This window comes from Bombina bombina, chromosome 7 (genome assembly GCF_027579735.1).
Source record: "Bombina bombina isolate aBomBom1 chromosome 7, aBomBom1.pri, whole genome shotgun sequence".
Taxonomy (NCBI): Eukaryota; Metazoa; Chordata; class Amphibia; order Anura; family Bombinatoridae; genus Bombina; species Bombina bombina.
In genome coordinates, this window is record NC_069505.1 from 582,695,500 (window position 1) to 582,707,339 (window position 11,840).

Here is an 11,840-nt window from a genome sequence, read left to right on the forward strand (position 1 = left end):
CGGATGCTAAAACATACCCCCGAAGTTTCAGGTCCGCCTGAAACTTGAGCTAAAATGCAGCAGTCGTAAGACCGCTGCCCTCTTAACTCATCCGCCACCTCTGAGGTGGCGAGCAGCAATCATAATTGACAACCCCTGCAAGCGGGCAATTAGCCGCAAATGTGCAGGGGGCGCCATTGCACTAGCATTTCACCAGAAAGGCTTGTGCAATGATAAATGCCGAAAGTGTATGCTGTCGGCATATAGCAATGTCGGGCGGACATGATCCGCAACAGCAAATCATACATTTGATAAGTCTACCCCTATGTGTGCAAATATAAATATATGCCAGTGTTTGGATGATATTGGAGAAGTATGTCTAGAAATAGCAACATAAAACAGTTATAGGAAGTTTTACTTACCATAAACGCTGCACCTACAAGCAAGATGGCACCCAAACAAGCGGCAAGACTAATAAGAATAACAGACCAAGCTGGAAGACCGTTGTCTGCTGATGAAACTGTTAAAAAATGGAAAGCATTATTATTATTTTTTTTAATAATTTGATATGCAATCTCTTTTAGGTTGTTTTTTGTATATGAACTTTACTTTTTAGTCTTTAAACAACAACCCATTAAAATGAGACCTCCTTATCACTTTCTATGCACACAAATGCTTCCTTATTCTGTGTCTGTCTGTAAACCAAAGCCCAATACTTAAAGGGACTTTAAACTGCTGTGCACAATTACAAAAGAATAGCAACTATTCACTTTGTTATTGCATTTCTTCTTGTTCCTTCAGCTCTTTTCAAATCACTTCCCCTGTCTTAATAGCTTAAAGTGATTGTAAACGTCTTTTAAATCCACACTGTAATTATTAATAAAAAGAGAGGCATTTTAATTCATTAAAATAATTCAAGACGCTTCATTCTTAACATAATAACCATTTAGTGATCGTAAATATCTCTCTGTTCCTCCACCCGCATCTCATGCTCGATTTTTATCTATGATGACGAATACAACTTCAGCCAATCATCGATTTGTCATCGAACACTAAAGAAGTATGAGGTGCGTGCAGAGGAACGATGCAAAGTTTAGGATCACTAAATGGGCTTTATTTTAAGAATGAAGGGTCTTGAATTATTTTAATGAATGAAAGTGTCCCTCTTTTTTATTTATAATTACATATAGTATGGGTTTAAAAGACAAAGTTTAAAGGTGCCAGATACTGAAGCTCCGCCTTATTTATACTGGGCGGCGCCATCTTGGAACTCGGGTATTCTCACAGCCTGTGACAGAAGCAGTGCACACTCACAGATCAGTGATATGGGCCACGTTTTTTTTACAGCTGTATCATTTGCTTGGAGTTATGCATGATATATCATGTGAGCTTTACATTTTATGCATTTTTTTACATAGTTTTACAGTTACACAAAATACGCTTGAAAAAAAGAACTCAACAATAATATAGAACAATACAATTCCTGCTTTGTGTTATGCACCCTAACCCGAAGTACTTTATATAGTTGTCAACTTTATTGATATGTAAATGCAAACTGCTTCTGTCACAGGCTGTAAGAATACCTGATCTCCAAAATGACGGCCACCAGTATGAAGGGGCAGAGCATCAGTATCTGGCTATTTTAAGTTATTATTAACAGGAAAACTGATGCAATAACATAGTGAGTAGTTACTACACTGGGAATATACAGTAATTTCTTCTGCTTTTGACAGTCAATACATAAATATCAAAGTTTTCAGTATAGGGGGAGATGATACTGGCAAAAACATCTATTCAAAATACCAAAAAAAGGCAAATGAGTTATTTGTAAACAATTTAATACACTCCAGCAGGTAAAATAATCTATCTATCCATCTATCTATCTATTTATCTATCCATCTATCTATTTATCTATTGGAAATCTCAATACGCAATCTTTGTCATAGTGCATGGCAAATGATTAAAAATTAAGTTTATTTTTTCTCAGTCTCTAGAAATAAACTCACCTGATGTTGGTTGGCTGGTAATACCAGTTCTGGCAGTGGTTGCTGTAGAATTAGTAATTGTAGATCCACTGCTTACTGTGAAGGATGTCACAGTGCTAGTTATTGAATTTGCAGAAGTCAGTATGTTACTTGACGTTAATGGCTGCCCACTCATTGCACGGGTAGAAGAAGTCACTGTGTTATTGTTTTGTGATGGTTGACTGCTGTTTTCAGTAGAAGAAGAGGTCCCTGTGTTGGTGACTGAAGATGGTTGGCTGTACGTCACATTGATAAAAGTGGTCACCATATTACTGGATGCTAAAGGTTGCCCACTTGTAACATTGGTTATTGCCGGTTGGCCACTGGTTTTGGCAGTGGAAGAGGTCATTATAAGGCTGACTGAGGCTTGTTGGCTATAAGTCATATTATTAAAGGAGGTGACTTTGTTACTGGATGTTAATGGTTGCCCACTTGTTATATTGTTGGAAGAAGTCACTGTGTTACTAGTTATTTCAGGTTGGCTACTGGTTCCTGTAGAGGAAGAAGTCACTCTGTTACTTATTGATGAAGTTTGGCTATGTGTTACATTGCTAAAAGAGGTTACTGTGTTACTGGCTGTTGCTGGATGGCTACTGGTTCCTGTAGAAGAAGTTGCTGTATTATTTATTGATGAACTTTGGGTATGTGTTACATTGCTAGAAGAGGTTACTGTGTTACTGGCTGTTGCTGGAAGGCTACTAGTTCCTGTAGAAGAAGTTGCTGTATTATTTATTGATGAAGGTTGGGTATGTGTTACATTGCTAGAAGAGGTTACTGTGTTACTGGCTGTTGCTGGATGGCTACTGGTTCCTGAAGAAGAAGTTGCTGTATTATTTATTGATGAAGGTTGGCTATGTGTTACAGTGCTAGAAGAGGGTACTGTGTTACTGGCTGTTGCTGGATGGCTACTGGTTCCTGTAGAAGAAGTCACTGTATTATTTATTGATGAAGGTTGGGTATGTGTTACATTGCTAAAAGAGGTTACTGTGTTACTGATTAATGCTGGATGGCTACTGTCTCCTGTAGAAGAAGTCACTGTGTTACTTATTGATGAGGATTGGGTATATGTTACATTGCTTGAAGATGTTACTGTGTTACTGGCTGTTGCTGGATGGCTACTTGTTCCTGTAGAAGAAGTTGCTGTATTATTTATTGATGAACTTTGGGTATGTGTTACATTGCTAGAAGAGGTTACTGTGTTACTGGCTGTTGCTGGATGGCTACTAGTTCCTGTAGAAGAAGTTGCTGTATTATTTATTGATGAAGGTTGGGTATGTGTTACATTGCTTGAAGAGGTTACTGTGTTACTGGATGTTGCTGTATGGCTACTGGTTCCTGTAGAAAAAGTTGCTGTATTATTTATTGATGAAGGTTGGCTATGTGTTACAGTGCTAGAAGAGGGTACTGTGTTACTGGTTGTTGCTGGATGGCTACTGGTTCCTGTAGAAGACATCACTGTATTATTTATTGATGTAGGTTGGGTATGTGTTACATTGCTAGAAGAGGTTACTGTGTTATTGACTGTTACTGGATGGCTACTGTCTCCTGTAGAAGAAGTCACTGTGTTACTTATTGATGAGGGTTGAGTATGTGTTACATTGCTAGAAGAGGTTACTGTGTTACTGGCTGTTGCTGGATGGCTACTGGTTCCTGTAGAAGAAGTTGCTGTATTATTTATTGATGAAGATTGGGTATGTGTTACATTGCTAGAATAGGTTACTGTGTTACTGGCTGTTGCTGGATGGCTACTGTTTCCTGTAGAAGAAGTTGCTGTATTATTTATTGATGAAGGTTGGGTATGTGTTACATTGCTAGAAGAGGTTACTGTGTTACTGGCTGTTGCTGGGTGGCTACTGTCTCCTGTAGAAGAAGTTGCTGTATTATTTATTGATGAAGGCTTGGTATATGTTACATTGCTATAAGATGTTACTGGATTACTGGCTGTTGCTGGATGGCTACTGGCTCCTGTAGAAAAAGTTGCTGTATTATTTATTGATGAAGTTTGGCTATGTGTTACAGTGCTAGAAGAGGGTACTGTGTTACTGGTTGTTGCTGGATGGCTACTGGTTCCTGTAGAAGACGTCACTGTATTATTTATTGATGAAGGTTGGGTATGTGTTACATTGCTAGAAGAGGTTACTGTGTTATTGACTGTTGCTGGATGGCTACTGTCTCCTGTAGAAGAAGTCACTGTGTTACTTATTGACGAGGGTTGGGTATGTGTTACATTGCTAGAATAGGTTACTGTGTTACTGGCTGTTGCTGGATGGCTACTGTTTCCTGTAGAAGAAGTTGCTGTATTATTTATTGATGAAGGTTGGGTATGTGTTACATTGCTAGAAGAGGTTACTGTGTTACTGGCTGTTGCTGGGTGACTACTGTCTCCTGTAGAAGAAGTTGCTGTATTATTTATTGATGAAGGCTTGGTATATGTTACATTGCTATAAGATGTTACTGGATTACTGGCTGTTGCTGGATGGCTACTGGCTCCTAAAGAAGAAGTTGCTGTATTATTTATTGATGAAGGTTGGGTATGTGTTACATTGCTAGAAGCGGTTACTGTGTTACTGGCTGTTGCTGGATGGCTACTGGTTCCTGTAGAAGAAGTTGCTGTATTATTTATTGATGAAGGTTGGGTATGTGTTACATTGCTAGAAGAGGTTACTGTGTTACTGGCTGTTGCTGGATGGCTACTGTCTCCTGTAGATGAAGTCACTGTATAATTTATTGATGAAGGCTGGCTATGTGTTACATTGCTAGAAGAGGTTACTGTGTTACTGGCTGTTGCTGGGTGGCTACTGTCTCCTGTAGAAGAAGTTGCTGTATTATTTATTGATGAAGGCTTGGTATATGTTACATTGCTATAAGATGTTACTGGATTACTGGCTGTTGCTGGATGGCTACTGGCTCCTAAAGAAGAAGTTGCTGTATTATTTATTGATGAAGGTTGGGTATGTGTTACATTGCTAGAAGAGGTTACTGTGTTACTGGCTGTTGGTGGATGGCTACTGGCTCCTAAAGAAGAAGTTGCTGTATTATTTATTGATGAAGGCTGGCTTTGTGTTACATTGATAGAAGAGGTTACTGTGCTATTGGCTGTTGCTGGATGGCTACTGGTTCCTGTAGAAGAAGTTGCTGTATTATTTATTGATGAAGGCTGGGTATGTGTTACATTGATAAAAGAGGTTACTGTGCTACTGGCTGTTGCTGGATGGCTACTGGTTCCTGTAGAAGAAGTTGCTGTATTATTTATTGATGAAGGCTGGCTATGTGTTACATTGATAGAAGAGGTTACTGTGCTACTGGCTGTTGCTGGATGGCTACTGGTTCCTGTAGAAGAAGTTGCTGTATTATTTATTGATGAAGGCTGGCTATGTGTTACATTGCTAGAAGAGGTTACTGTGTTACTGGCTGTTGGTGGATAGCTACTGGCTCCTATAGAAGAAGTCACTGTATTATTTATTGATGAAGGTTGGGTATGTGTTACATTGAAAGAAGAGGTTACTATGTTACTGGCTGTTGCTGGGTGGCTATTGGTTCCTGTAGAAGAAGTCACTGTGTTACTTATTGATGAAGGTTGGGTATGTGTTACATTGCTAGAAGAGGTTACTGTGTTACTGGTTGTTGCTGAATAGCTACTGGCTCCTGTAGAAGAAGTAACTGTATTATTTATTGATGAAGGTTGGGTATATGTTACATTACTAGAAGAGGTTACTGTGTTACTGACTGTTGCTGACTGGCTACTCATTCCATTAGTAGGAGAGGTCACTGTTTTGCTGAATGATGCTGGTTCACTATAAGTTACATTGCTAGAAGATGTCACTGTGTAACTAAAAGTAGATGGTTGTCCACTTGCATCATTGCTGGAAGAGGTCACTGTGTTACTAGTTCTTGCTGGTTGGCTACTGGCTTCTGTAGAGGAAGAGGTCATTGTGTTAATTGATGATGCTGGTTGGCTATATGTCACATTACTAAAAGTGGTCACTGTGTTAATGAATGTTGATGGTTGCCCACTTGTTACATTGGTTATTGTGGGTTTGCTAATTCCTGTAGAGGAAGAAGCAATGTAACTGGTTGACAATGGATTTACAATAGTTGCAGTGTTAGAAGAGATGTCGGTGCTACTTGATGTTGCTGAGTTTAAAGTCGAAAATGTCTCTGTTCCTATGGGTGTTACTGATTGGCTATTTGACCCAGTTATTGAAGAAACAACTATGGTGCTCATGTTTGTTGATGGATTTATACTGGTATCCTTTCTGGAAGTGCTTAACAAATTACTAATTGCTGTAACTGGTTGACTGCTGACCCCAGTATTAGTAGAAGTTACTGTATTACTGAGGGTTGCTGTTTGGGTACTTGTTGCAGTCCTGTAAAATGTTACCATGCTACTTGTTATTGCTGGATGGTTACTAGTCTCAGACCTGGATGAAGTCTCTATGTTACTGGACAATGTTGGTTGGCTACTTGTCTCAGTAGTTGAGGAGGTCACATTGTTATTGGTAAATAGTGTTTGGCTACTGGCCCCGATATTGGAAGAAGTCACAGTGTTACTAAATGTTGCTTGTTGGCTACTGGCCTCAGTACTTGAAGAGGCCAGTATGTTACTGGATGATGAGTGTGGGCTACTTATACCAGTACTGGAAAGTGAGAATAAATTATGGGTTGAGACTTTCTGGCTACTGGTCCCAGTAATTGAAGAAGTGACAGAAGTACTGATTGATAGCGGTTGGCTACTTTCACCTTTATGTGAAGTTGTGACAATAGTTGAAACTGGTGGGCTACTGGTTGAAGTACTGGAAAAAATGATCATGCTACTGGTTGTTTTCAGTTCAGTACTAAATCCGGTATTTGAAAACGTTGTTTTTGTTGGGCTACTTATCCTATTGTCACTGCTTGTTAGTGGTTGGCTTGTTTTTTCACTGCTTAATGTACTTTCTTTGTTAATGGTTGAGCCAGTTTGATTAGAAGTTATAAATGTGTAAATACTTGATGTTGGTTGGTTACTGATTGCAGTTAGAGAAGAGGTTGTAGGGCTTCTGGAAGAAGATCCTGTTATTCTTGAAGATGCTGACTGACTAGCCCAAGTGCTGGAAGGAGTAACTGTGTTAAATGTGAGTAGACTAACAGTAGATTGTCCTGTACTAGTGCTGCTTAGAGGTTGATTACTGGTCCCAATGTTAGAAGATGTAACTGTGTTTGGTGATGTCACTTGACTACTTGTCTCAGCTATTCCTGTACTTTTGATGAATGTTGATGAACTACTGGCTCCAGCACTAAAAGAAGAATCCATGCTAGTTGCAACTGGTTGGCTACTAGAACCAGTAATAAATGATGTTGCTGGGCTATAGGTGGGTGCTGATGTGATACTCGTCTCACCATTAGAAGAGGTTTTTGTTACTTGAGTAGTGGAGTCATCAATTAAAGATGTTCCTTTGTTACTGGTAAATGCTGCTCGGCTACTGATTTCAGTATTTGAAGATGTGATATGGGTACTTAACTTAACAGAGGGCATTGCTGTGTTACTGGTGAACAGCATTTGACTACTTGTCTCCGTAGCATAAGGGGAAACATTGGTGCTTGAAGCTTGCTGGCTGCTAGACTTGCTGATTAGTGATGCATCTGTTCTACTTGTAGATGCTGGTTGATTGCTGGTACTAGTAAAGGAAGTTGTTCCAACATTACTGGAAGATATTGGTTGGCTACTGGATCCAAAACTAGTGAATTGGGACTGGTAACTTGTTACGGTACTGTAAGAATTAATTTTGTTGGTTGAAGCTTGCTGGCTACTGGACGTTTCTGTGCTTATGATGGGGGGTACTTGGCTACTAATTTCTGCACCAGATGTCACAATTTTTGTTGAAACTAGTTGGCTAGAAGATGTTTCTGTATTAAAGGTGGATACTGGGTGGTTACTGGTATCATCATGAGAAGATGTTTCTAAGTAATTTGTGGGTCCTGATTGACTACTAGTCAAACTGGTGTAAAAGGAAGTTGGTTTGCTACTAGATTGAGTAATGGAAGGTATCCCAGTGCTGAACAAACCTGTATGGCTATTGGTCTCAGTAGTGAAAGACGTTCTACCATTACTTGTTGATGCTTGCTGGCTCTTAGTTTCAATTATAGAAGATGTTTCTTGGCTACTTGTGGGTCCTGACTGACTACTAGCCCAAGTATTGTAAAAAGTTACAGCTGATGTTGGTTGTCTACTAGTCTGAGTGATAAAAGATGTCTCAGTACTACTGGGGAATACAGGTTGGCTACTGGTTTCAGCACTTGAGTATACCATAGTATTGGTTGAATCTGTTTGGCTACTGGTCTTACTAGTGAAAGAGGTTCCAACATTACTTGTTGATGTTAGATGGCTACTGGTTTCATCAATAGAAGATGTCTCTAGATTACTTGTGGGTCTTGATTGACTACTAGCCTTAGTACTGTAAAAAGTCACAGCAGATATTGGTTGGCTGCTAGTCTGGGTGATAAAAGATGTCTCAGAATTACTGGTGAATACAGCTTGGCTACTTATACTAGCACTTGAATAATCCATAGTGTTGGTAAAATCTGGTTGGCTACTGGCTTTAGTAATTAAAGAGGTTCCATCAATATTTTTTGATGTTTGCTGGCTACTGGTTTCAACAATAGAAGATGTCTCTAGATTACTTGTTGATTCTGGTTGACTACTAGCCTCAGTACTGTAGAAAGCTGGTGTTGCTAGGGTACTTGCCTGAGTCATAAATGATGTATCAGGATTACTGGTGAAAACAGGCTGGCTACTGGTTCCAGCACTTGAATAATCCATAGTGTTAGTTAAATCTGGTTGGCTACTGGTTTCAGGGTGACTACTAATGCCACTGATAGAAATTGTGTCAGTGTATGTTGATGCTGGTTGGATACTGGTGCCATCAATAAAAGAGGTTTCTGGGATATTTGTTGATACTAACTGACTGTTATCCTCAGTACTATGTAAAGTCCCAGCTGAAGATGGTTGAGTAATGTGAGATGTTTCAGCATTACTGGTGAACACTTGTTGACTACCGGTTTTAGCACTAGTTAAGGTCAAACCTGATGTTACTGGTTGTTGACTGGTCTCAGTAATTGTATATATTGGAATATAACTTGTTGATCCTTGTTGACTGCTAGTAGTGTATGTTTCAAGAAGTTGACTAGTAGACTCTGTTTCGGCATATGTTCCAATGTTACTGGAGGTTTCTGGCTGACTACTAATGCCATTGATAGCAGTTGTGACAGTGTATGTTGATGGTTGGCTACTGGTGTCATTAATAAAAGAGGTTTCTGCGATATTTGTTGATTTTGATTGAGTGTTATCCTCAGTACTATATAAAGTCCCAGCTGAAGTTGGTTCGCTATTTGGATTAGTAATGGGAGATGTTCCAGTATTACTGGTGAAAACTGGTTGGCTTGTGCTTTCAGCACTTGAATAAACCCTGGTGTTGGTTGAATAAGATTGGCTACTGATCTCAGTAGTGAAAGGGATTCCACCATTACTTGTTGATGAAGACACTCCTATGCTACTTAAAGATTCTGATTGGATATTGGTTGTGCTATAGGTTGCTGTTGAGCTTGACATTGGTTGGCTACTAGACTCAGTGATGAAAGATATTCTTGTACTACTGCTGTTTTCAGACTGGGTACTGGTTCCCTCATTAGAAGTAGTGTTTGTTGATACTGGTTGACTGCTGAAATCATTTATTACAGATGTTGTGATTTTGATGGATTCTGTACTATGAGAGGCATCAAGTTCTGCTGTTGCTGGCTGGCTACTGGATTCAACAATGGAAGAAGTTATTGTGTTAACTGACACTGTTTTGCTACTGGTTACAGTGGTAAAAGAAATGTCTATGTTACTAGTTAATTCTGATTGGCTGCTACTTACAGAGCTGTAAGAACTCACAGTGTCAGTTGAGGCAAGTGGACTACTTGAAACTGTTGCTATGTTATTGGTAATTTCTGATTGACTTAGTGTGCTGGTGCCGTAGGAAGTATCCGTGTTTGTTACTGGTTCACTACTGAATGCAGGAAGGGAAGATGCTTTTGTGGTTGCCAATTCAGTGTTGATACTGAATTCAGTAATGATAGAAGTTCCGTGGTTGCTTGTGGATTCCAATTGTCTGCTGGTCTGATCGGTTGAAGACATTTCTGTAGTCACTGATGTTGATTCGGTGTTGGAATCTGTAATTGAGATTGGTCCAGTGTTACTGGTAATTTCTAATTGGCCACTTGTGCTGATGATGATGGTACTATCAGTATTTGTTACTGGCTGACTACTGGAAAATGGAAGAGAAAATGTTTCTGTGTTTGTCAATTCAGGTTGGCTAGTAGATTCCAGTTGTCTACTGGTTAGGGTAGTTGAAGACATCTCTGTAGTGGCTTCAGTACTGTAGGAAGTCGCTATGCTTATTGAATCTGTTGGATTAATAGATTCAGTGATGTGAGATGTTTCAGTGAGACTGGTAGATGCTGTTTGGGTACTGGTTGGATAATTAGAAGAAATATCATTACTTGTTGCTTGTTGGGTACTAAATCCTGTAAGAGTAGATGATTCTGTATTTTCTGATATTTTTTGGCTGCTGGACTCAGTAATGAGAGAAGTTTCTTTGTTGCTAGTGGAAGACGTCCTTGTGTTAATTGATGTTGATTGGCTAATGGTCTCATGAGCAGAAGATGTTTTTGTGTCTGTACTGGACAGTGTCACAGTATTACTGCTTAATGTTGATTGAGTACTAGTCCCAGTACTTAATGTAGTTTCTGCCCCAGTGGTTGAAATAGGGGTGGTGGTACTAATCACACTGGTGGGGGTCGAAATGGAGGTGGTTGTACTATTTATTGTGTTAGTAGTTGGGGAGGTAGTAGGCGTGGGTGGGTTTAATATATTAATGAGGTTTTTGATAATCTCTATTAATTGATTAAGCAGGTTTGTAAGGGTTTCCAGTATTGAAGGACTTGACTGGCATGCGGCTGGTGGAACTGAAAAGAGAACAAATTAATTATTAGTTTAGCAAATTAATTATACACATGAAACACTTGCTTGTTAAAGAGATACTGAACTCAGTTCCCCATAACACTTTTAATAAAGAATACCAAAAATAACAATGTTGTAAATCAATTATTTATGGTCCCAGTTTGTAATTTCCCCCTTAAAGCAAATACTGAAAGGTACATCAAAACCATTTTTTCCTTTGAAAATGCAAATAAATCATAAAATTAAAAATAAATACATTCCAGTAACTTACAGTTACTAGGAGAAATACACTCACTCTTTCACCCTGCACATTACAGGTTCATTTCGAGCTCTACAATTTAAGCAGAGTAAGATATATGAATAATTCCTGTGTGCGGCGTTTATAAGTGTAAATATCCACAGAGCTCCAATCTACCTCACCTGGCTACACGGCGGCATAAACAACAGGTTCATTTCTGGCTCATACACAATAGCTGAGCTGGATATATGAATAATTCCTGTATGCCTACAAGCTACCTCCAGTTGTAGTTATAATACTACCATTTATCCAAAGGACTGCTGAATAAAGAGCACCTTACAAGGAATTTCTATCCACTTGGAGTTAAAACGGACATTTGTTTCCATTTCATCTACATTGTTGCTGTTTGGAAATCAGCTGATTTACTTTTCTGCTACAGGAGAGATTGGAGGACAGCGACCTGCTACTTGCAAGTATCCCTTCTGTTACGGAATAGTTTTGACATTCTATTATATTATTTTTTTTTCTCCTTTTTTCTATACCGGTATATATATTTTTCAAATACAAAGCTACATTACAATTGTTTGGATACTATTGGACCAGTACGATTAGTCACATGACG

At 39.1% G+C, this 11,840-nt stretch overlaps 1 protein-coding gene across 1 annotated transcript; it reads right to left on the reverse strand.

Moving 5' to 3' along the window:
• Positions 1-296: 296 nt before the first annotated feature.
• LOC128636597 (uncharacterized) lies at positions 297-10,477 on the reverse strand. Its single transcript, XM_053689591.1, has 3 exons — positions 1,986-10,477; positions 402-499; positions 297-302 (listed from the first exon to the last, which is right to left on the reverse strand). The coding sequence occupies exons 1-3, from the start codon at positions 10,375-10,377 to the stop codon at positions 297-299; spliced, it is 8,496 nt and encodes a 2,831-aa protein (XP_053545566.1). The 5' UTR covers positions 10,378-10,477.
• Between the last annotated feature and the right edge of the window lie 1,363 nt (positions 10,478-11,840).